Source organism: Myripristis murdjan, chromosome 7 (assembly GCF_902150065.1).
Source record: "Myripristis murdjan chromosome 7, fMyrMur1.1, whole genome shotgun sequence".
NCBI lineage: Eukaryota > Metazoa > Chordata > Actinopteri > Holocentriformes > Holocentridae > Myripristis > Myripristis murdjan.
In genome coordinates this window covers 34,735,703-34,759,549 of record NC_043986.1, presented here as the reverse complement: position 1 = coordinate 34,759,549, position 23,847 = coordinate 34,735,703, and the positions used below count along the sequence as shown (strand labels likewise).

The window sequence follows — 23,847 nt, the reverse complement described above, 5'->3', positions numbered from 1 at the left end:
ATTATTCATGTCATCGTGCTTGGATTATTATAACTCCCTTTTTCTGTGTCTCAGTAAAACCTCCATTGATCGCCTCCAACTTGTGCAGAATGCCACTGCTAGGCTATTAACTAAAGCAGCAAAAGACTGTCATATTACTCCTGTTCTAGCATCCCTACACTGGCTCCAGTGAGCTATAGGATCCAGTTTAAAGTTCTGGTTTTAATTTTTAGAGCTCTGCATGGTCAGGCACCTGAGTATTTGTCCGAACTTCTTCAGGTGTATACTCCTGTGGTCTGCTGACCACAACCTGCTGACAGTTCCCCGCACTAGACTCAGAACTCGTGGAAATCGAGCCTTTGAGTCAGCTGCACCTAGACTGTGGAACGCCCTCCCCCAGACCCTGAGAGCTGCAGCATCTGTTGTCAGTTTTAAAAAGCACCTTAAAACCTATTTCTTTAGGCAGGTGTTCCTTTTGACGTGACACCCGACTTGCTGTTAATGTGTTATTTTGTTTGTGTGTATGTTTGCATGCACTCATGTTTGTTGTTTGAATGCAATCATGTTTGTTGTTTTTCCTTTTAATCCTGGAAAGCACTTTGTGAGCTTTCTCTGTGAAAAGTACTATACAAATAAATGTTACTTACTTACTTACTTACAAGTGGCTAACCACTTGAATGGATCTAAAATTACACTGATTCCTTTCAGGTCAAAATTGGGTGAAAAAAATTCTTTAGTCATTTCAATACAATTTCCAAATGTCAAGTTATTTTGAAGCAATTAGGAAAAAACCCATTAGATGACTTGCAAATGTTAACACATCAGAGACTGATGATGACATGACTTCGGAGGCCTATTAATCAACATATATTGAATTTTGCCTCAATCAAAAAACAGTTCCTTTTGCTTGCATTCTAGTAACTGATAATATGATTCAAGTTTGGAGACCATTTTTCTCTTGCTGCTACTTTGAGTCACATCATTGTTTTGGGAAGTCACCATGAAATTATGCGCTAGATCAACTGACCAAAAAAACTCTGTTTTGCAAGAAGGTTAAGAGTAGAGGACTGCAAAGTTTTGAAAACTAAAATATTAGTCCTTTTCCCTTGCTTGCCCTTTTAAATGCCCAAAATTACACAATCAAAAAATCTTGGTCAATATACCCCAAGATTGTCAAATATGCAGTCCCCTTTAACACTTTGGCTGAACATCAGTTAATACATTTGTGCCCCACATACTTTACGTTATATATTACAAGTGCAATAAACTGGTTAGTGTAATTACAGACTTCTAAGTTGGTTAGAACTGTTTTTCTCATCACCAAATAAACTGACATGATCACCAAGCTAAATGTAGTAGTCGTAGGTCACAATGGGACGGTGACCTGGTTTAAGTGCAAATATATACATGTATATACACTCAGTGTCCACTTTATTAGGTACATCTCTACAATCTAATGCAGTTCAATGCAACAGCTCTGCCATAAATTCTACCATTTAATAAAGTTTATAATCTTAAGTTTGTGCTGACATTCTGGAGAATGTGTAAATTCAATTCTGTTTATTATTGAGGTTGTAGTTTGCAGAGGTCTGGCACTGGATTATATCATATTGAGAGGTGTTTCTATTGTTTTGTCCTCCCTATTTATATACATGGGGGGGAAAGCATATTAGAAACATCTATCAATAAAATGCAGTCCAGTCCAACAGCACCACTGACTATGACCTCAATGCCAAACATAGAAGTGAATGAACACCTCTATTACTGAGGCAAAAAGTGAACCTAAGCATTATAGGCATCATAACAGTAAACTTTATGGCAAAACAGTTGGATTTGATTGTATTAGATTGCACAGGTTGACCTTATAAAGTGGCAACTGAGTGTATATGCCACTTACATAAGAAAAAACATACAAGTAACAGTCTAAAATAAAAGTGCTACAGTGACAAAAATGATAAAGCAAAGTCAGATACTGTCAACAGAAAGATACAGTTATGATAGGAGTAAAGAAAAAAAGTGACCTCTTGAAGCAATTCCACTTTAGTAGAAAATACATGTATTTATATTGGCTTTTTCAGAAAAGTAAACTTAGGTATTTTGACTCATTTCTGTCTTCATGGTCCTGCTTTTTGCATGTAACTTTATTGTTACAGTTATTGATACTGGTATGAATCAGCCCAATTGCCAGTTATGTCAGTGGATGCTCACAGCAGTTAATGCTAAAGGCTGACTATTCCTGGACATCACTGCTAGTATGCATGTGGAATAGTGAAGTGTTGTTCCCAAGCAAAATATACCTGAAAGATATCACTTATCAAGGAGGCATGTTCCCATTGTACTATAATGAATGTGTATGCGGTTGTGTATATACTGCATCTATGTGGAAGTGCATACATGCATTGGGAAAGGACAGAGACAAAGGCTCAGAACCAGGTAAAACTAAAATGGTGTTTAAAGGATGGAAAGACCTCAAAACTTCAGGTTAAACAGTGATGTAGTGCTGTCGGAGTTTGGCCAGGAGGAACTCGTGAGTTAAATTATGTCTTGTGATTATCCCAACAATCTGAAAGAGACAACAAAGTAAGTGTCAAGTTAGACAAAATATAATATATAATCCACTGCACACTAGAGAAAGACAAGGGAAAACTCTGCAGGTTTTGAAAAAAAAAAAAAAAAAAAAAGTAAGACTTGTTACGTTTTTTTTTTTTAATGATACCTGGAATTGAATGTGAGAAGAATTTGGAAATCAAAGACCAATCCAAACCAGACCATTTTTGATTCAATACAAAAATTCTGAGACTGTGTATCTGAAGTTGGGCCTTTTAAGGTCCAAATTAAAGGAGCAGTTCACCCATTTTGAAAAAGTAGATATCATTTCACTTCCCCCCAGCTGTTCTGTAGGACTTCCTCCCATTGTTACTGAGTGCTGGATACTGGCTGGATGCTCCACATGCTAACTGTTAGCCTCCTGCCATTGAGGTAGACTTCCCCCCAGCTGACACAAATTAGCAACTTAATCCACTCAAAGGAGGACCACATATGCCCCTTTTCCACTAGTACCTACTCAGCCCGACTCAGCTCGACTCGGCTCGACTCTACTCGGTTTAAGAGCTTTTCCATTAGGTCGTAGTACCTGCTAGCAGGTCCCATTTTAGCACCTACTCAGCCGGGGTTCCAAGCGAGCTGAGTCGAGCTGAGTCGAGCTGAAAATGTGACATTAATGCCGTGCAGGCAACTGATTGGACAGGGAGTGACGAGAGCGACTCCTGCACGAAAACAAAACCCGACATTTAAAAAAAAAAAAAAAAAAAACGGCAACAGCGGCCGTGCACATTGATCGTCAGTGAAGTTGTCAAAGTCGGAAAATGGCAAGCAAACCGCTACCGCGGTCAAACAAAGACGTGGAGACTTTTCTGAGCTTGGTGGCGGCCCAAAGAATCCAGAGGGAGCTGGACGGTGCGCCGCCTTGCTATGACGACTCCACCCACGGCGAGGTGCTACTCAACTGTAATGGAAACCACCTAAACCGTGTCGAGGCGAGTAGAGTCGAGCCGAGTTGAGCCGAGTCGAGCCGAGTAGATACTAATGGAAAAGGGCCAATAGAGAAGCAGCTTGCTTGAGTTTGCTATTGTTTGCTTTCCTCATTGAATACATCTACACATGCTGGAGGAAAAAATAACAACTTTCCTCAGAGCACTAAAAGGGTTAGTGGAGGTGAGTCCGCTCACCTCCATCACACATTTCACACACATTTCAGGCTCCTGCCAGCCACTGCTGGAACTGAAGACCAGCACAGAGATAATAATTCTACCATTAATACCTTTTTTTTTCTACTACGCATCATCAAATACAATGTTGTTTATTTCACAAATTTAAGGGATTAAGGGGGTTATTTTAAGAATGTTAAATGGGGGAAGTCCACCTCAATGGCAGGAGGCTAAGGAAGTAACAAGGTATGTGCTACTAATTGAAATAATAGGTAGCTAATTACACATTTGAAGAACTACATTACAACATGAGAACAGAAACACTGGGAAAAAATGACACCTGATTTATTAAGGGGAAGCACTGTGTAGTGGTATTTTTATGGAAGGTTTATGCAAGAAAATAGTGAAATATGAATATACTGCTTAACAGTATAAATATTAGCAGCTTCAATACAACAGAATTGGTAAGAGATTCCTGAGGAACTACCACTTACTTCTCCCACAGCATTAACCACAGGTAGGTGTCGCAGCCCCATGGTCCTAAACAGGTTGAATACCTGGGAAATGTGGGTGTTTGACGACACAGTGTAGGGACACGGATTCATGTAGGGTGTGACGTCCTGGGAACAGGGTCATTGGAGAATTATAACAACATCATAAGTCATATAGAACAGCAAAGTTAGATATCTTAAAATTCTATGTAACTATGCATCTATATTCTGTGTAATCCTGTAATCCTTTTTTTTTGGATAATATCAAAAATATCAACAGTCCTTGTTGACATTTCAAATCACAATCTTATTTCTTTTTTTTTTTTAAGATTATTTTGGACATTTCTTCTTTATTAAACAGTCACTGGGCCGGATTCAAACCCAGACCACTGCAGCTTAACCTTAGCCTTCCAATATTATTTCAATTAAACCAGTACTCTACATATGTTTGACCAAATGAGTCATACCACTATCATTCGGGGATTGAGCAAGGCCAGGTCCAGGTCATGAATGTCAGGGTAACGTGGGTAATCTTCGGTCATCTCTGCATAGGACAATCTAGGCTGAGTGGCACTCTGTGTTGGATGTAAAAAATGACGATTAAAATATGTAAGAATCTAAACTATCACTTAAAAAAAAAAAAAAACTATTGGTTGAACCCTAGTCAACACTGTTATTTCAAAACCTCACTTCTAAGTGTGTAAGGCTGACCAACTGGTGTTTAACTCATGAGTATGCATGCATACAAATACTGTATATGTGACCTAGGCCATGTTTATACCTTGTACTAACATGCTTCCCAGATGAAATGGAGAGCCCTAAGTACAAGTGTAAATACACCCAATGTGTACTCAATGCATCTTGAGATCCAATCACTCAGGCCACATTTGGAAGTGGACTGGGATGCTTTTGTCTGCATTGCATTTTAAGTATAGATAGGAATGTGTCCCAGGACGCACTGAAGCACTGCCTATTCAACTGATGTCCTGTGTGAGGATGGCTCCAGCCCAACACCCATGCTTTAAACCCAACACCGGCCTGACCTGTCACTTATAAAATAGAAAAAATATCCTGCCTGAATAAAACGGAATAAAACTAAAAGTGAAAATAAATAAAAGTTTCACTATCCTCTGTGTTTATTATTATTTTTTTTTAACTTCATCTCTAATTTTTGACACACACCAGAGCTGCGACTGTGGAAGAGTCCTCGCCTGCTTGCACATTCAAACATTCAAGTTAAAACATTTATGCTATGCTATTATGTTATGAAAATATTATGTGAAATATATACATAAGTAATTGACAGCGCATTCAAATGAGGCTAGAATGAGCAGGGATGTCTCCTTTTGTTAAATGCCTGTTGTCTCGACTAAAAAAAAACTATGCATTTTGTATTTCCAAATGGAAATTATGTATGTGTATTTGTGATCAGATCTCCCGAGATGCATTTTAATGCCAAGTGGAAACAGGGCCTTACTGACTGGTTCTCAGCATAGCAAACCCCTCGAATAAGCAGGTTGACCAGCTGAGATCGTAAGATGAGGCCATGGAAGGTTAGGGGTCTGAAGCGCTCCTCCATGGTCCACTCCTCACTGGGGGACTGGTCAGGGTACAGGTTGGGGTAAGGCGCATATCTGCACATGGACAAGAAAAACACAACAAAGACCAATATGACTCCTTTAGTGTAGCTCACTTGGCCAGATCAAACACAGTGGGCACCAACTAACTACACAGTATAAATGTGGGTCTTAGTCACTGAGCTTTAATATACTCTGGATGGATAACATAATAATCGACTGCTTACTAAGGCTGAAGCCACCAGAAATGGGTTAGCTGCCATATTGGTAGACCCAAATATAGCAGAATATGCACAGCATAAGTTATTAAAAAAAAAAAAAAAAAAAAAAAAAAACACCAAAGGGAGTGTGAAAACAATCCACAGGTGATATTAACATTAGCTTCAAATTTATGTGTACTGATATGACATTATATTAACCTGTATATCTGTATATGGTTTTGCTGTCCAGTGGTAATAATGGCCTTTTATAGAATGTCTCCTCCATCTGTAAACAAACTACCTTGTTTGCTAATGGCTATCCGTCTGAGACACTCGTTATCATCTACTAGTATTAATATCTTAAACTGATAAAGGTTGGAGATTGTCTCAATCTTTTGTTAACAATTATCTAGCATAGTGTTAATTTAAATACTAAAAACTGGCAGATCTAGTTGCTATGTTAGTTAGACATATTCATAATACTAATGACACAAGGTAAAACCAATTTATTAACTGTTTTACAAGTAATTTACAGTTTGCTTTTGCTCTGTCTGTGCAATGACTGGGATGACAAATGTTAACTGTTAATAATAAAGGTAAACTAAAAATGCAATGTGTGTTTTTTCTTTCCTTCAGTAATGCTCATAGCAGACATTACCTGTATCATAAATGAGAAATCATTTAAAGGAGAACACTTCAACTGAGGACCTACAAATGATAGATTTAGTGATTACAATGATTCTGTTGCAAAGTGTTAGTTGGTTGTACCAATATGACGTTGTGGTGGCTTTGCTTTTTATTACATCATCAGCAATCTAGGTTTTATTACAGATCGGTTGTCTCAGTCCTCTTCCAAGCAAACTACACAGTGGTTCATTACAAATATGAATGTTATATGAGGCAGCTCCGGAAAATACCACCAGAATGCAAGGTTTTAGGAGATAAATATTGACATCTGATAGCAGCTGATTAATTTAATTTTTAATTGGTCATTTAGTCTATAAAGTGCAAAAAATGAGGCCAAAGGCTCATCACAAATTACTAACTGATGTATTCATTAGTTTGACAAGCTACCAACAAAAAGTAATGTCATCATTTATGTTTCTATCATTATTTTATTAATATACAGTTAGGTCCATAAGTATTTGGACAGTGACACAATATTTATAATTTGGCACTTGTACACCACCACAGTGGATTTGAAATGGAGTAATCAAGATGAAGTGCAGACTTTCAGCTTTAATTTAAGGAGTTGAACAAAAGTATGGCATTAACTGTTTAGGAATTATAGCCAGTTTTATACATTGTCACCCCATTTTCAGAGGCTCAAATGTAATTGGACAAACTATATATAACATACATAACTCTAATTATAAGGCTTATATTCAACATTTGGAGGAAAATCCTTTGCTGTCTATGCCTGCCTGAAGTCTGGAACCCATGGACAACATCACCAAATTCCTCCCTTGAGACGCTCTGCCAAGCCTTTACTGCAGCTCCTTCAGCTGCTGCTGGTTTGTGGGTCTTTCAGCCTTCAGTTTGGTCTTCAGCAGGTGAAAAGCAGCTCAGCTGGGTTGAGATCTGGGGACTGACTCGGCCATTGAAGAATATTCCACTTCTTTGCTTTCAGTAACTCTTGGATTGCTTTCGCAGTGAGTTTTGGGTCATTGTCCATCTGCACTGTCAAACTCCGTCCTATCAGTTTTGTGGCATTTGGCTGAATCTGAGCAGACAGTATAGTCCTATAAACATCAGCATTCATCCTGTGACTTCCATCAGCAGTCACATCATCAATAAACAGTAGTGACCCAGTTCCACTGGCAGCCATACATGCTCATGCCATAACACTGCCTCCACCATGCTGGACAGATGATGTGCTCTGCTTTGGGTCATGAGCTGTTCCTTTCATTCTCCACACTTTGCTTTTTTCATCATTCTGGTTGTTTCATCTGTCCAGAGAACCTTGTTCTAGAATCAGGCAGGCTTTTTTAGATGTTTGCTGCAAAGTCTAATCTGGCCGGCCTTCCTGTTCTTGAGTGACACCAGTGGTTTTTAGTGCTGTTTACCCTCTGCATTTATTTTCTCTTAAATGTCTCTTGACTGTGATTTGGACAATGATACACCTACCTCATCGAGAGTGTTTTTGACTTCCCTAGACATTGTGAAGGGGTTTTTATTCACCAGGGAAAGAACTCATCGGCCTTCCGCTTCAGTTGTCTTCCGTGGTCTTCCAGGCCTTCTGGTGTTGCTGAGCTCACCAGTGCATTCCTTCTTTTTCAGGATACACCAAACAGATTTGGTCACTCCTTTGTTGCTATCTGTCTGATAGATTTTATTTGCTTTTTGAACCAAATGATGGATCTCTTTGGATCACATGTTCAGGGTTCTGATAAACAGCTACCAAATGCAAATGCAAACACTTGGAATGAACTCCTGACCTTTTATTTTCTCAATTTGTCATGGAATAATGATTACTTTTGAGCCTCTGAAAATGGAGTGCCTACGTATAAAACTGGCTGCAACTCCTAAATGGTTAATGCCATATTTTTATTTAACCAATTCAATTAAAGCTGAATTTCTGCACTTACGTATCATCTTGGTTACTCCATTTCAAATCCACTGTTGGTGGTGTACAAGGGCAAAATTTTGAATACTGTGTCACTGTCGGCATACAGAATTGAGAGAAGTAATCAAATCTTAGTTTTAGTGATCTTAGTAAAGCTGTGTTTAACAAATGTGTGTGTGTCCTACAGTACCTCCTCTCTAACATCTGCTGCAGCATGTCTTCTCCTTCCTCAGCAGGCTCCACCACAACAGCCTGGTCGTCACAAACGTTCCTCAGCTCACTGGATGGATAGGACTTCATGGATTGGGAGCGCCGCCGTTGCTCTGAGGCACGCGACACAACACTGGATTTCTATATGGAACAGTAAAGTTTAGGTTTAGTCTAATGTAATGGTTTTGGTAGGGTAGACTTGCAAGTTGACCCAAATTTATACATCAGGATACACTGACCCACCCAAACACCTAAAGTACAGACCAAAAGTTTGGACACACCTTCTCATTCAATGCGTTTTCTTTATTTTCATGACTATTTACATTGTAGATTCTAACTGAAGGAATCAAAACTATGAATGAACACATGTGGAGTTATGTACTTAACAAAAAAAGGTGAAATAACTGAAAACATGTTTTATATTCTAGTTTCTTCAAAATAGCCACCCTTTGCTCTGATTACTGCTTTGCACACTCTTGGCATTCTCTCGATGAGCTTCAAGAGGTAGTCACCTGAAATGGTTTTCCAACAGTCTTGAAGGAGTTCCCAGAGGTGTTTAGCACTTGTTGGCCCCTTTGCCTTCACTCTGCGGTCCAGCTCACCCCAAACCATCTGGATTGGGTTCAGGTCCGGTGACTGTGGAGGCCAGGTCATCTGCCGCAGCACTCCATCACTCTCCTTCTTGGTCAAATAGCCCTTACACAGCCTGGAGGTGTGTTTGGGGTCATTGTCCTGTTGAAAAATAAATGATGGTCCAACTAAACGCAAACTGGATGGGATGGCATGTCGCTGCAGGATGCTGTGGTAGCCATGCTGGTTCAGTGTGCCTTCAATTTTGAATAAATCCCCAACAGTGTCACCAGCAAAGCCCCTCCACACCATCACACCTCCTCCTCCATGCTTCACAGTGGGAACCAGGCATGTGGAATCCATCCGTTCACCTTTTCTGCGTCTCACAAAGACACGGCGGTTGGAACCAAAGATCTCAAATTTGGACTCATCAGACCAAAGCACAGATTTCCACTGGTCTAATGTCCATTCCTTGTGTTTCTTGGCCCAAACAAATCTCTTCTGCTTGTTGCCTCTCCTTAGCAGTGGTTTCCTAGCAGCTATTTGACCATGAAGGCCTGATTGGCGCAGTCTCCTCTTAACAGTTGTTCTAGAGATGGGTCTGCTGCTAGAACTCTGTGTGGCATTTATCTGGTCTCTGATCTGAGCTGCTGTTAACTTGCGATTTCTGAGGCTGGTGACTTGGATGAACTTGTCCTCAGAAGCAGAGGTGACTCTTGGTCTTCCTTTCCTGGGTCGGTCCTCATGTGTGCCAGTTTCGTTGTAGCGCTTGATGGTTTTTGCGACTCCACTTGGGGACACATTTAAAGTTTTTGCAATTTTCCAGACTGACTGACCTTCATTTCTTAAAGTAATGATGGCCACTCGTTTTTCTTTAGTTAGCTGATTGGTTCTTGCCATAATATGAATTTTAACAGTTGTCCAATAGGGCTGTCGGCTGTGTAGTAACCTGACTTCTGCACAACACAACTGATGGTCCCAACCCCATTGATAAAGCAAGAAATTCCACTAATTAACCCTGATAAGGCACACCTGTGAAGTGAAAACCATTTCAGGTGACTACCTCTTGAAGCTCATGGAGAGAATGCCAAGAGTGTGCAAAGCAGTAATCAGAGCAAAGGGTGGCTATTTTGAAGAAACTAGAATATAAAACATGTTTTCAGTTATTTCACCTTTTTTTGTTAAGTACATAACTCCACATGTGTTCATTCATAGTTTTGATTCCTTCAGTGAGAATCTACCATGTAAATAGTCATGAAAATAAAGAAAACGCATTGAATGAGAAGGTGTGTCAAAACGTTTGGCCTGTACTGTATGTCCACATTTATAGGACCATACCAGTAATTTTGAGGGCTCACCGCATTTACTACAGTTTACCCACACTTTATAATGCAACAAAACATTTTCTCAATGAAGTGGCGATACAAAGGATTTCAAAACATGTTACAATTAAATATGAATTTTTGGTAGAAACATCAACCTCATAATGTTCTGATTCTGTGGCTAACAACTTCACCATTCTTAAACCACAGAACTGATCAGAATGTTTCCCTGGGGAGCGTTTCACTCCGGCCAATTTCAAGTCATCAAAACACAACAGTGCTGCTGCTTTTAGGAAAACTAATGTGGACGACTTTATTATGGATGATGGAATACTGATATGAAGAAAGTTTCATGCCTCTTAAATTGTACGTATAAATTAAACCATGTTCATATCTTAGTGGAATGAATGGAAACCAATGGCTGGATAAAAGGTAGGAAGAATCAGAGTTCTAAAATATGACTGCTTGCTTTGGGAAAAGATTAGCAGTTTATACATTTTGTAGATATTACAGGAAACATGCAAAATCACTGGTGTGGTCCTTTAAGATCATTGTTTTAGAGGAGAGGCCTGGACAATATCTAATTTTTCAAATGTTTTTCATCTTTCACATAAAAAAATATAATAAAATAAATAATAACAATACAAAAAAATCCTTGAAACTAAAATTAAAGGGATGTGTTATAAAACTCATCACTGTGATTCACTTGACCTGTTAGCAGAAACAACACAGGGTAGGTTCTTTTCATTTAATCAATTGATTTATTTAGTTAAGTGGTTCCACAAGCAAGTCAGTGCATCCAGTTGGTGGCATCAGGGTCTTCACTTGTAGGTAACTGAAATGCACTAGTAGAATTTACAATGTTAACTTGTACTTAATAATAACTTAGTAATATTTGATTATTGAAGCAATATGTGCCAAACTAAGCTGAAGAACTGAAAAAATATTCACAAATTCTATTCAAAAACTGGGCAAATGAATGTGGTCTGCCTTACTGGCCAAGGAACATCATAAGGGTTTAATGGTAAATTTGGCATACTTAAAAATCTCAGCTTTTGGTATCAGCAATTCTACCACACAACCGAGAGGAAGAAAGTTGTAAGAATTCTAAAATTCGGAACTTTATTGAAATAAATTGCTGCTGGGTGTATTGTATTGAAGAGCGAACACTAGCAATCTAAAATATAATATTTTCTGTTCTATGAAATGTGGATGTTTGCTGATAAATACTGATTTGCCAGATTATTAAAAATATATCTGATGTGATATTCCTTCCATGCAGGAGAGAACATAGCAAATGAGGACAACGAAGAACAGTGGGGTTGTATACGTGGTCCACAACTGCCTCCAGTAAGCTCTGCTTATCACACATTTCCAGCAGGCTGGAGTTAGCCCTCCTAAACACAGTGCTTGATCTCCCTCTACTGACAGACAGATGCAAGTACTTCATACCTCCTTCCTTAATTCTCAAAGTTTTTGGTGCATGGCCCCTTGAAGTTAGGTGATACCTATTTGTGTCCCCATTTGATTACTTAACAAAAAGGAGCGAGAGGCTTACCATGATTATTATTATTTATATTATTATCATTTATGCTGTCCAATCTTTCAGGCACAGATTGATTGCTTTTTTCCCTCATTTGGCTCATACATAGTCCCATGATTGCCTTGACTCATGGATACAAAGAAGGGTGCTGTTTGGCCTGTAGGGCATACTGTAATAGGCCCCTAAAAGTCAAAGACCTGGCCCCACTGCACCATTAGTCACAGAGATATGAAAAATGGTCCAGATCTGTACCAGGACATGTTCAACATTTTTGCCTCCAAGAACTACAAAGAAGTCAATCATTTTTGGCTGTGATTTTTGATTTAATTTAAAAACAGATTAATTTAATTTAGCAACGGATCAGAATTAAAACTTAGACAGAATGGCACGTTGAGTGACTGGGTACACCTTTACTCAGTTTCTCCAAAGTTATTAAGCTGCAGTTATTGTTATCACTGTAACTGTTATTTACTTACTTGCATAAAAAGTTTAGGTGACTGTAACATTATGACAATTTTCAATCCAGTTGAAATTCAACAATATGGCCAGAAACAGTATTTTAATCATATCTGCCAAACAACATGTGGACATAAAATATAAATTCTTTATATATCCTTATGACTTTATGACTATATCCTGACCACATTCTAAGTCAGGAGAATGTGGTCAGGATATAGTCCCTCCCTGAGGAAAACAAACAGATATTCCAGTTCTTTTATTCCCTCAACCATCAGGCTTCTAAATGCTGCTGACAGTGGCAACTAGATAAGGGCCAGGCATTGTGAATTTGAGAGCTTTAATGTATATATATTTATTTATTCATTCGCATGTTATTTATTGTATTATGGTCCTGTTTGGTCCATGCATGGGCCCTTGCTCCTGCCGATCTGTTGTCACTGACAGAGTGGATGTATTATGTTTTGCTCTGAATCTTATAAGACATAAATGCTGTAAATATGACCACATACAGTACAGTGTGTATTTTAAGTAGTGGGGCCAGAAGCTATGATGTAGCCAAGAGAAGGCAGGCCTTCAGTGTCATGTGCAATGGTCGCTTAGACATCATTTACACAAATTAGAGACTTCAGCTGACCTGATCTGCACATATTTACAGCAGGGATTTTCAAATTTCCACATGCTCTAGACCCCCAGATTTCCATGAGCCATGACACCCTTTTGAGGCCGTTTTTCTCTACAGGAACCCTTACATCAAGAATTTTTTTTTTTTTCACAAGCATTTAAACACAAGAAATCTGACATCAATCCATCATGACTGATCTGATGTTTAATTATATAATTTAAATGATTATAAACAGTGTACATTTTAAGTTATCCGAAAAGTACCAAGAAATTAGTAAAAAAATTGACAGGAAATGATAAAAAAAAAAATTAGCCATGAATTCTATCTTAATTAATCTTAATTAATTTAATTAATCCATTACAATTTATTTAATTAGTTATATTTATAATATATGTTTAAAGGTCAGATCAGCAATGCAGGATCAGATTTATTGTGTTTAAATACACGTGCATTTCACAAGCATTGAAATTTTCTCATGCACTTAAACTATTCCTCATTTTGCTGAGGACCCCCTGGAAGACCTTCAAGGACGGCTCTGAAAAACACTGCTACAAACTGTGGGAGGAAAGCAGAGCACCCAGAGGAAACCAACACAATTAAGGGGAGAACATGCAAACTCCAACCGAGATTCAAATCCAGAACCTTCTTGCTGTGAGGCCACAATGCTCATACTTTTGTAGTACAACTTTTCCCACTGTTGTCTAAGAATGTGGCTGTGGGATGGCACGGCACTGTGCAGTCACTGCAGAGCTGTTCCCTTAACCCCAAGGTTAGTGTGTTCATCAGTAGTCAAGTGTCCTTGGATAGGACTCTGCACTCTTCCCCATTCATTGTAAGTCCCACTGGGGAGAGTCAGCTAAAAATATAAAATGGCATGGGGCCTACCTTGAAGCGAATGTTGTTGCTGACCAAGATGTTGCCCTTCATGAAGTCCCGTTCGTTCTGACGGTTTTCGGTGACGACAGGGAATGCATGGTAAACAGTGGTGCGCAGGATGCTAACCAGAGATTGGACCCGGGTATGGGGGTAGACGTAGGTTAGGTTGGGCTCCATGATATCACTGGCTGTCAGCCTTTGAAGGTTGAGGGAGAGGACACATAACAGACAAATAAACACTGCACAAAAAGTAAGGAAATTTGTGTTTGGTAGATTATTTCTTTGTTGTAACAATGCTTCTTGGCAATACATTTTATACAGTTGGAAAGCCTGTTTATTTCCCTTTTAAATGGTGCCACATTTGTAAGGAACATGCATTTGTGGGATGAGCAGCAGAGCTGAGGATGTGGATTGTGCCCATGATGCCAAATCTTCTCTGCCAATGCAAAACAGCTTATTTTGCTGTTGCACACATACATATGTATACACACACACACACACACACACATATATATACACACACACACACACACACACACACACACGCACACATATGTATATATGTGTGTGTGTGTGTGTGTGTGTGTGTGTGTGTGTGTGTGTGTGTGTGTTTTCAGGATCCATTCGTCTTACTTGTCCATCTCCACCTCTGTCTCCCACTCTAAGAGAGGCACTCCTTTCAGGTCAATGTGGATGTCATAGATGCCTTTGTTAAAGAAATCTCCAGTCCACTTGGCAACCTGACAATAAACACAAATAGTCAGTGCATGAACCCAGCATTTAATACGTTATTGTGCTCCTCTTGTTGATTTTCTCAAGATTAATGTAAGCAAAAATAGAGATCTACCATGAACAAATGACAATATTATGAGAAAATTATTGGCACACAGAATCATTTTAAAGAGATATTTCAAATCAGACAGTATTTCACTCCTAGCTGCAGGACAGCAGTGGTGCTCTCTTCCTCTCATTGTTACTGAGTGCTGGATACTGGCTTGATGCTCCAAATGCTAACTGTTAGCCTCCTGCCATTGAGGTGAACTTCCCCCCAGCTCATGTTCTTATAAGTAAGTGCTTTATACCACTCAAAGAAGGTTAACATCACTTTGTAAGTGTTGCCTTCCAAAACTAAAGAGGTGTAGGTGTATGTGTAGGTTTGTGCATGTGTGTATGTATGTAGGGGAGAGTGGGGTAAATAGTGCCAATTTTTACTTAAAGTGCATTTAAAGCGAGGGGATTACAGTAATGCCTCCAACTAAAATATGCACATATAGTTTAGGATGTTGTGCATCCCTGGGAACAATCAATTTGGATCTTATATAAACTGTTTGAGAAATATAGCTTTAGAAAAAAAAGTGGTTTTGTGGCACAACTTGCCCCCGGTGTGGGGTAAATTGTGCCATTAGAGAGAATACACTGGGGTAAATTGTGCCATTGATAATAATTGATAAAAGAGATCATTTTAATCTCACAAATGATAATGCTATACAAAAGCAAAACAAATTCAATACGAAATTATTTGTTTAACATTTATTTCTTATTTTAACAAGATCACAGGCCACTTTTCTATAACGAGGCCTAGCGCCACATGAACACATACCCAGAACAAAATAAAAATTCCAAAATGAGCACCTGCAAATCATCTTCATCTGAATCTGAATAGTTTTAGTGATCAAAGGTAAGAAGACAATGTACAATAACAATAAAATACAATAAAGTAATATATAGTATATAATCACAGGTTGTGCCACTGGCACAAATTACCCCAAGGCCCTTTGGCACAAATTACCCCAAGCCCACCATTTTGAAAAAAATGCCTCCCCCAGCTGTTTTAAGCTAACATCATGCTAACTGTATAGACTCATGGTGTAGTTTACTAAAGTACTAAAACCTGTGTGAACTGTTTTCAAAGTTTTCTATAATTGTTCAAACACAGCAATCAAAAAACCTTGATCATGGAAATTTTACTTTGGAGGGCAAAAAAATGTTTTTTGAACTGAAATGTGCTTTCCTCTCAAGCCATGTGTCTCCCTTCTTTGCAGGATGAGTGAAACGGATGCCTCTTCAAAAATATGTGGTCACATGACCAACTTCTTCTATGGTTTTCTAGATAACAGGGGTGGCACTACTTGCCCCTTGGCACAAATTACCCCACTCTCCCCTATATATGCATGTGTTTGTACAACATAGCCAGGCTTGTATGTTTGGATGTTCATATTACATCACTCAGTTGATTAATTGATGTTTTGTATATCTTCCAGTAGTGTGTGTGTGTGTATGTGTCTATGTTTAGTTTTAGTTTAGTTTAGTTTTTATTTTTCTCAGAGAGTGTCATGCACCATTAATGGTGCCCAGCCCTATGGGCTTACAGGACACTGCAAAAAGAAAAAAAGAAAAAAAGGAAAAAAGGAAAAAGGATAAATACAAAGTCAGAAGGAAACAGGATGGCAAAACAAAACGAGTTGCATTAATTATAATGGCATGCTACCTCACAACATAAAGAGTAGACTTGCATAGCTGAAATGCGTTTGACAGATACTTAGTCTATGCAGGTATGTGCATGTATGTGTGTATAGGCAAATGTATGTATGTGTGTATATATACATATATGTAAATGTAAGCATGTGGGTTGTGTGTGTATGTATGTTTGTCTGTATGTGTGTAAATATAGATATTACTTAGTTAGTCACATACTGTATTTTATGTTTGGATGTTCATATTTATTATATCACCCATTTAGATTTTTTAAATGATTGCAAAAAGCATTCAACACAGTAACCATCAAATACTGTTGTATAATTGAAGGGAATAAGCTTTGATAGGGTGGCTTTAAACTGAATACAGTCATATCTTTCTGATAGAGTTCAAATGGTAGATGCAGGAGGTACACTCTCAGAGCCCAAAAACCTTACCTATGGAATCCCACACGGGAGTATACTTGGTCCTTTATTGTTTTTATTGTATATAAAGGACTTGGAGGTTACTTGTTCATGTCCTATATTTTTGTCCACGGATGATTCAGCTCCACTGGTAACTGGAGAATGCTTAGAAACAGTTATGTCTCTTGGCCAAGAACTTCAGAAAGTAATTTGTTGGTTTTGTGACAATAAGTTGTCCCTGCACTTTGGGAAATCTGAATGTATGGTTTTTAGAACAAAGTATAAATTAAGGGGCCGTAACAGTTTTTCTGTTCAATGTAATCGTACAGTGTTGAAGGAAAAGCACTCTGTGTCTTATCTTCGATGTGAACTGGACCAGTGTGTGTCTGGTTAGACTATGGCCCACTCTGTTATTGGGAAGATCCATTCAAAGATAAAGTATTTGGCAAGAATATCTAAACACCTTGATAAAGAAAACATTGAGGACACTGGCTTCATCTTTAGTCCAGTGCCACTTTGATTACACCTGCATAACTTGGTATAGTGGTATAACTAAAAAAAACAAACAAAAGATAAGCTTCAAAAAGCTCAGAATAAATTTATTAGGGTCCACATACATGGTCCAAACCATTTTAAAGAGCTGAATTGGCTCCCAGTGGAAGGTACAGTCCAACGGTTAAAACTTATTATGGTTTTTAAAACTTTACATGTTTTTTGTCCAAACTATTTTTCTGGATATTTTAGTTTGTACGGGATTCCCATGGCCTTAATACAGGAGCAAGTATATGCAACCTGAAGCAAGCCAATCAGCAAGCAGGGAAAAGTACATTCTTATATACGGGGGTGGAGGAATGGAACAAAATCCCAAACAAAACAAAATCTGCTCATACTCTGAACACTTCTAAAAAACAACTGAAGATATGGATGCTGAACAGATTATCATGACAAAATATCCATTTCTAGGTATTAAGGTTGGGTTTCTGAATCACTGGGTTTCAAATCTTCCTTTTACACTTTTTTAAACATGTATTTATTTGTCTGTGCGTATTAGGGTAAACATGAGTTATCAGTTGCAGTTTCTTGTTATTCTTGCCTGCCTCCCTGCCATGAACTTCTGGACTGCAATGGAAATAAGTCTTGCGACTTTATTGAGTTATCCTGACTAACTTTACTGTACTGTATACTCATGTGTGTACTATATTTTTTTTATACTGGTCAAATAAAATTAAACAATCAATCAATCAACCACCCAACAGAGGACATTTTAGGGCTTAAGTACAACACCCAACTTACACCCAGCTGTTCCCACAGTAAAACTTGCTGCTCCCTTGATCCCATTTCTTTTTCTTTTACTTTGGTTTTTGTTTGACTTTTTTTGTTTACTTTTGTGCTTAGTGTTGTCACATGGTTATGTGGTTGCTTTTCATACTGCTGTTACCTCTTACCTCTCCACCCCATCTTCCCCACACCAGCCTTCAATTTCTTCACATTGCTGCCAGACTTTTCCCCATCAAATATCATTATTGGAAGTGACTTAAAGACAGTCACCAACACAACACAGGACAGATCAACCCCATCACAGCACACTTAAGGCTGGGGCTGGGAAACAATTAAACAATACATGACAGACTTAGTCATGGTGATTTCTCATTTGCCCATCAATCATTTTCACGAACTATTTGACTATCTACTATTAACTAGTAATTCAGGTTCATAATGACAGATAAATCTGATATCACAATCCACCCAATCACTATATCAAACCATGCTCCAGTGAGTCTAATTTTAAATAGAAAAATAAAAACTAAACCCACCTAAAGATGGCGCTTTAACACACCATTACTTCAAGATAAAGAATTTGACACATATTTTAAGAGAATGGACATATTTCATGGAAACAAACGACTCTCCAAATATCACCCACACTTCTCTGGGAGACTTCAAAAGCAGTACTGAGAGGCAAAACAGTCTCTTACTAACCACATAACAAAAAAAGAACAAGAACAGGAAAACAAACTGTAGGAGAAAATCAAACAATTACATAATTCCTATGCAGTCAATCCCACTGAACAAACCCAAAAAGAAATTAGAGAAATCAAATCTCAACTCGACAGCATTATTAACAAAAAACTCATGCTGCAGAGGCTTTGCTTGCACCACTTCGAATATAATGAGAAATCAGGCAGATACCTCATAAACCAACTTAAATGTAATTAAAGCTGCAAGCAGCGTTGGACGGGCCCTCGCACCCGTGCCCCGCGTCCGCCTCGTGCCCGTCGGGGACGGTCCATTCACGGTGCCACTCACTCACACTCACACGCACACACACACACACACACACACACACACAACACACACACACACTCACACTCACACATCACACTCAACACACTACACACACTCACACACATCACCCCACAACACTCACAACACACACACACACACACACACACACACACACACACACACACACACACACAAACACACAAAGTTCTGGACCAGCCACTAGCGGTGCTCCTCCAGCAGATGTCGCCCTAAGCTTGCGTTTGAGTTTGACAGTTGTTTCTGCTTCTGTGGGGGGAGGGCAGAGCAGGCAGAGCAGAGAAAAAAAACCAGAGTCCAAACCTGTTAAACAACTCTTCACCGCAGCCATAAACTTTTTCCAATCCACAGCAAGACCTCCTATTTTTGTAGGAGAATTAGTCTTCTTTCCATCTGCATAGGTTTGGAAGCTGTCAGACTTTTACTTTGGACTCCAGGGGCCTAATTAGTGCCTATGCTCACGGCAAGTGCATGTTAATTCACAGCAGGCACACCAGGGTCCATGGGAAAAAGTGGAGACACTGACTTTGAGGGCTTCTGAAATCCAAACGGTTCGATGGAATGTAAATTCCTTCTGAACTTTTGTTAAGCACTATGTCCTCTGTCATGTATTTAAGTTTTCAAGTCACTAAAATTAACGCCCTGGGAGTTTAAAGATTTTCTGCAAAGCGCAAATTTGGGTGAAAACGTGACGTTCAAATGCAAATTGCGGACTTCCTGTTGGTTTTAGGTGGGGGGCACGAGCACGAAAAATGTCGGGCTTGATGAGATCTACGTTTCGGCGCTGGTTTGGTCTTTCTATCACATTCCTGTGGGCCGCAGGGGCTGCCTTTGCGTCCCTAGGTGGCGCTACCGAGCCCATTTTTGCACCGGGGGGTTCCGATTTTTGATTTTATCGAATTTTTCGCCAGACCTGGTGTGCGTGCCGAATTTGGTGAGTTTTTGAGCATGTTTAGGGGGTCAAATTAAGCGTCAAAGAGACGTAATAATAAGGGAGAAAAAAGAAACCTTACAAATACAATAGGGCTTCACACTGGGACAGTGCTCGGGCCCTAAAAAACCAGAGTCCCACCTGTTAAACTAGTCTTCACCACGGCCACACACTTTGTCCAATCCACACCATAATATACAGTTTTGTAGGCATTTTCGTCCTCTTTCCATTGGCATAGGTTTGAAAGCTGTCAGACTTTTACTTTAGGCACCAAGGCACCAGGGGCCTAGTGTCAGCCAGGATTCTGCAAGTATTCCCACCAGGGTCCATGGGAACCTAATTAGTGCCTATGCTCACGGCAAGTGCATGTTAATTCACAGCAGGCACACCAGGGTCCACGGGAAAAAGTGGAGGCGCTGGTTGTGGACACTCTGACTTTGAGGGCTTCTGAAATCCAAACGGTTCGGAATTTTACTAATTCCTTCTGAACTTTTGTTAAGCACTATGTTCTCTGTCATGTATTAAAATTTGCAAGGCAATAAAATTAACACCCTGGGAGGAGATATATTTCATGCAAAGTGGAAATTTGGGCGAAAACGTGACATTCAAATGCAAATTGCGGACTTCCTGTTGGTTTTAGGTGGGGGGCACGGGCACAAAAAATGTCGGGCTTGATGAGATCTACATTTCGGCGCTGGTTTGGTCTTTCTATCACATTCCTGTGGGCCGCAGCGGCTGCCTTTGCGTCCCTAGGTGGCGCTACCGAGCCCATTTTTGCACCGGGGGGTTCCATTTTTTGATTTTATCGAATTTTTCGCCAGACCTGGTGTGCGTGCCGAATTTGGTGAGTTTTTGAGCATGTTTAGGGGGTCAAATTAAGCGTTAAAGAGACGTAATAATAAGGGAGAAAAAAGAAACCTTACAAATACAATAGGGCTTCGCACTGGGACAGTGCTCGGGCCCTAATAAAAAACAAAGCAAATACAATAGGGCCCTCTCTCCAGAGAGAAGCGCGGGCCCTAATAAAGAGTATCATACCAACAATTAAGGACTCAGTGGGGAATATCAGCCAGGACTCACAAACCATAAATAATATCTTCAGAACATACTACTGTAAATTATATGAAAATGACAAAGACAAAAAACAACATCAGAAATAGATACTTTTTTGGACAAAATTACACTTTCAAGACTAGACAAACATCAGGCAGACATCTTGGACACCCCACTAACATCAACAGAATATGAAAAAGCACCCAAAAAATGTCAAACAATAAAGCCCCTGGACTGTTCCGCCGCTGTTTCCCCGCTGAACTCTATAAACACTTCTGGCCAACAGTTTCACCATTATTCATTAGAATGGCAGATGATAAACAGAACAAAAGCCATCCCACAGCATATGAATATAGAACTCATTTCACTACTACTTAAGCCAAATAAAGACCCAACCCTGTGCACAAGCTATCGCCCCCTATAATTAATCAATACAGATATTAAAATCATTAGCAAAGCATTAGCAAGTCAAACTGAATCAATCATTTCATCTCTAATACACCCAGATGAAACAGGATTTATTAAAGGCAGACACTCATAAACACAAGAAGCTTCTTCAACCTCATGAACATATCCAATCGAAACAAAACCAATACCATTATCCTGTCATTAGATGCAGAAAAGGCATTGGATATAATCAACTTTAATTTAATATTAAAGTTTAAAGTTTAAAATTTCTCATCAAAACTCTAGAGGAGTTTGGCTTTAGAAAATCATTCATTCAACTGATCAAAAGTTTCTACAGCTCACCTATGGCAACAGTCATTACAAACAGATTAGCTTCACAAAAATTCACACTATGCAAAGGGACCAGGCAAGAATGCTCACTTTTGCCATCACTGTTCGCCTTATTCATTGAACCATTAGCTGCGACAATACGCCAAACAACAGCATCACAAACATCAAAACAAACAAAATAAAGCATAAAATCAAACTCTATGCAGATGACATATTTCTACAAAATCTAAACTTCAATATACTTGACACACCTGGAAACCAAATCACAGCACCTCTACTGGTAGCCCTAACTATCACCAAGAAAACTATTAGACTAAACTGGTAAAACAGGAAACAACTTACCACCTCATAGTGATTAAATATTTTAACAGACCAGGTAACACTAGAGCAAAATTCTGCCATAAAAAAAAAAAATCTGCACAATGTATTGAAAGGTACTCTGTGCTTCTTAAATCTCTTAACTTGCCAGTGAGCTGATGCCACTACAAACATTGTTCACTTTCACCAAATACAAATATCACCAATACTCCTAACCAAGGACCAAACCCACGTACATAATCACAGATCCCAGCCACGATAACCATGTCCCAAAAGTCACAATATACACCAACCATGCACACAGGCAAATTCACAAACAGATAGACAATAGACAACACAGGGGAGGGGGTGGACAGAAGAGATGTGGTGGGAAGGTGGGGGGAGAAAGGGGGAGGGAGGAGGAGGGGGAGAGGAGAGAAGGAACAGGGGGAAAAAATGTGAAGTTGTTCAAATTTGGATTTGTTTCTTCTCTCTTCTTTCCCTTTATCTCTCTTCTTTTTTTGTTTTCTTTTCTCTTTCTTACACAGTCGTTCATGATACCAACTCATCCTTTACAGTTATACCCCAGTCTCTGTTTGATGCAATGTTTGTCCCACTACAGTATTGTATGTATGCATGATGGCAGGAGGCTAACAGTTAGCATTTGGAACATCCTGCCAGTACCCAGCACTCAGTAACAATGCAAGGAAGATAGCACCACGACTGTACATAACAGCTAAGAGGGGAGTGAAATATCAAAATCTTCAAAATGGGTGAATGGATGAACAGAGAATGACCTGAAACGTTGAAATAATAACAATACTTCACATTATACCATAAGCGTTATCATGATGGGCAGTCCATATGAGATTTCATTGGTGGATTCGATGAGGATGACAGTCAGACTGATGGTCATCCTGACCACACCCCCGAGGAATGAGGCTGCACCAATCAGAGCATAAGTCCCAGAGTAGATGTCCATTCCTAGGTTTCTGACATATGACAGACAATAAGAACCACTCAGGCATGTGGAGGTCACTGTATCATTTACCACAATATCACTCAAAACCTAAAGCCTGATGCATGAATGCATAATGAGAAAAGTGGCAGAGAGAAACAAAACCATGGGCCAAGTAAAGCACCATGAGAATGCCATGCCTGGAGTGCACAAAGGACTCTGCTCAGTAAACTCTCCCACAGTTGTTTGGCATGTCAGCAAGATGGACAGTGCTAATGATCATTACTTGCAGCTGAATGAAAGTCAAAAGCCTGGTTGTGACGAGAGGTTGGCAGTGGAAGTGGGTCAAAGACTCTCAAAGAAACTAGAGTGAAAGCCAAGGAGACAATTGTCTAGTCAGCAGATTCCACAATGCGAGCTATGGACAGGCATCGAGCGCAGGCTTTGACAAGGTTTTGACCAACAAGGGTTTTTGCAGGCCAACACCAACATTCTTTTAAGTAAGGGCTGACTGAAATGGGTTTTTGAGGGCTTATAATGACATCTG

At 39.4% G+C, this 23,847-nt stretch overlaps 1 protein-coding gene across 1 annotated transcript in view; it reads right to left on the bottom strand.

Annotated features, from left to right (window-relative positions):
• Positions 1–278: 278 nt before the first annotated feature.
• The window catches only part of clcn6 (chloride channel 6), a 47,863-nt gene continuing 24,294 nt past the window's right edge, over positions 279–23,847 (bottom strand). Inside the window, exons 16-23 of the mRNA XM_030055688.1 lie at positions 23,178–23,334; positions 14,756–14,862; positions 14,132–14,318; positions 8,711–8,871; positions 5,655–5,811; positions 4,645–4,752; positions 4,181–4,306; positions 279–2,542 (exon numbers count right to left, since the gene is read on the bottom strand). Coding sequence (XP_029911548.1) covers positions 2,462–2,542; positions 4,181–4,306; positions 4,645–4,752; positions 5,655–5,811; positions 8,711–8,871; positions 14,132–14,318; positions 14,756–14,862; positions 23,178–23,334 — 1,084 coding nt within the window. The 3' untranslated portion in view covers positions 279–2,461. The remainder of the gene's footprint in view (positions 2,543–4,180; positions 4,307–4,644; positions 4,753–5,654; positions 5,812–8,710; positions 8,872–14,131; positions 14,319–14,755; positions 14,863–23,177; positions 23,335–23,847) is intronic.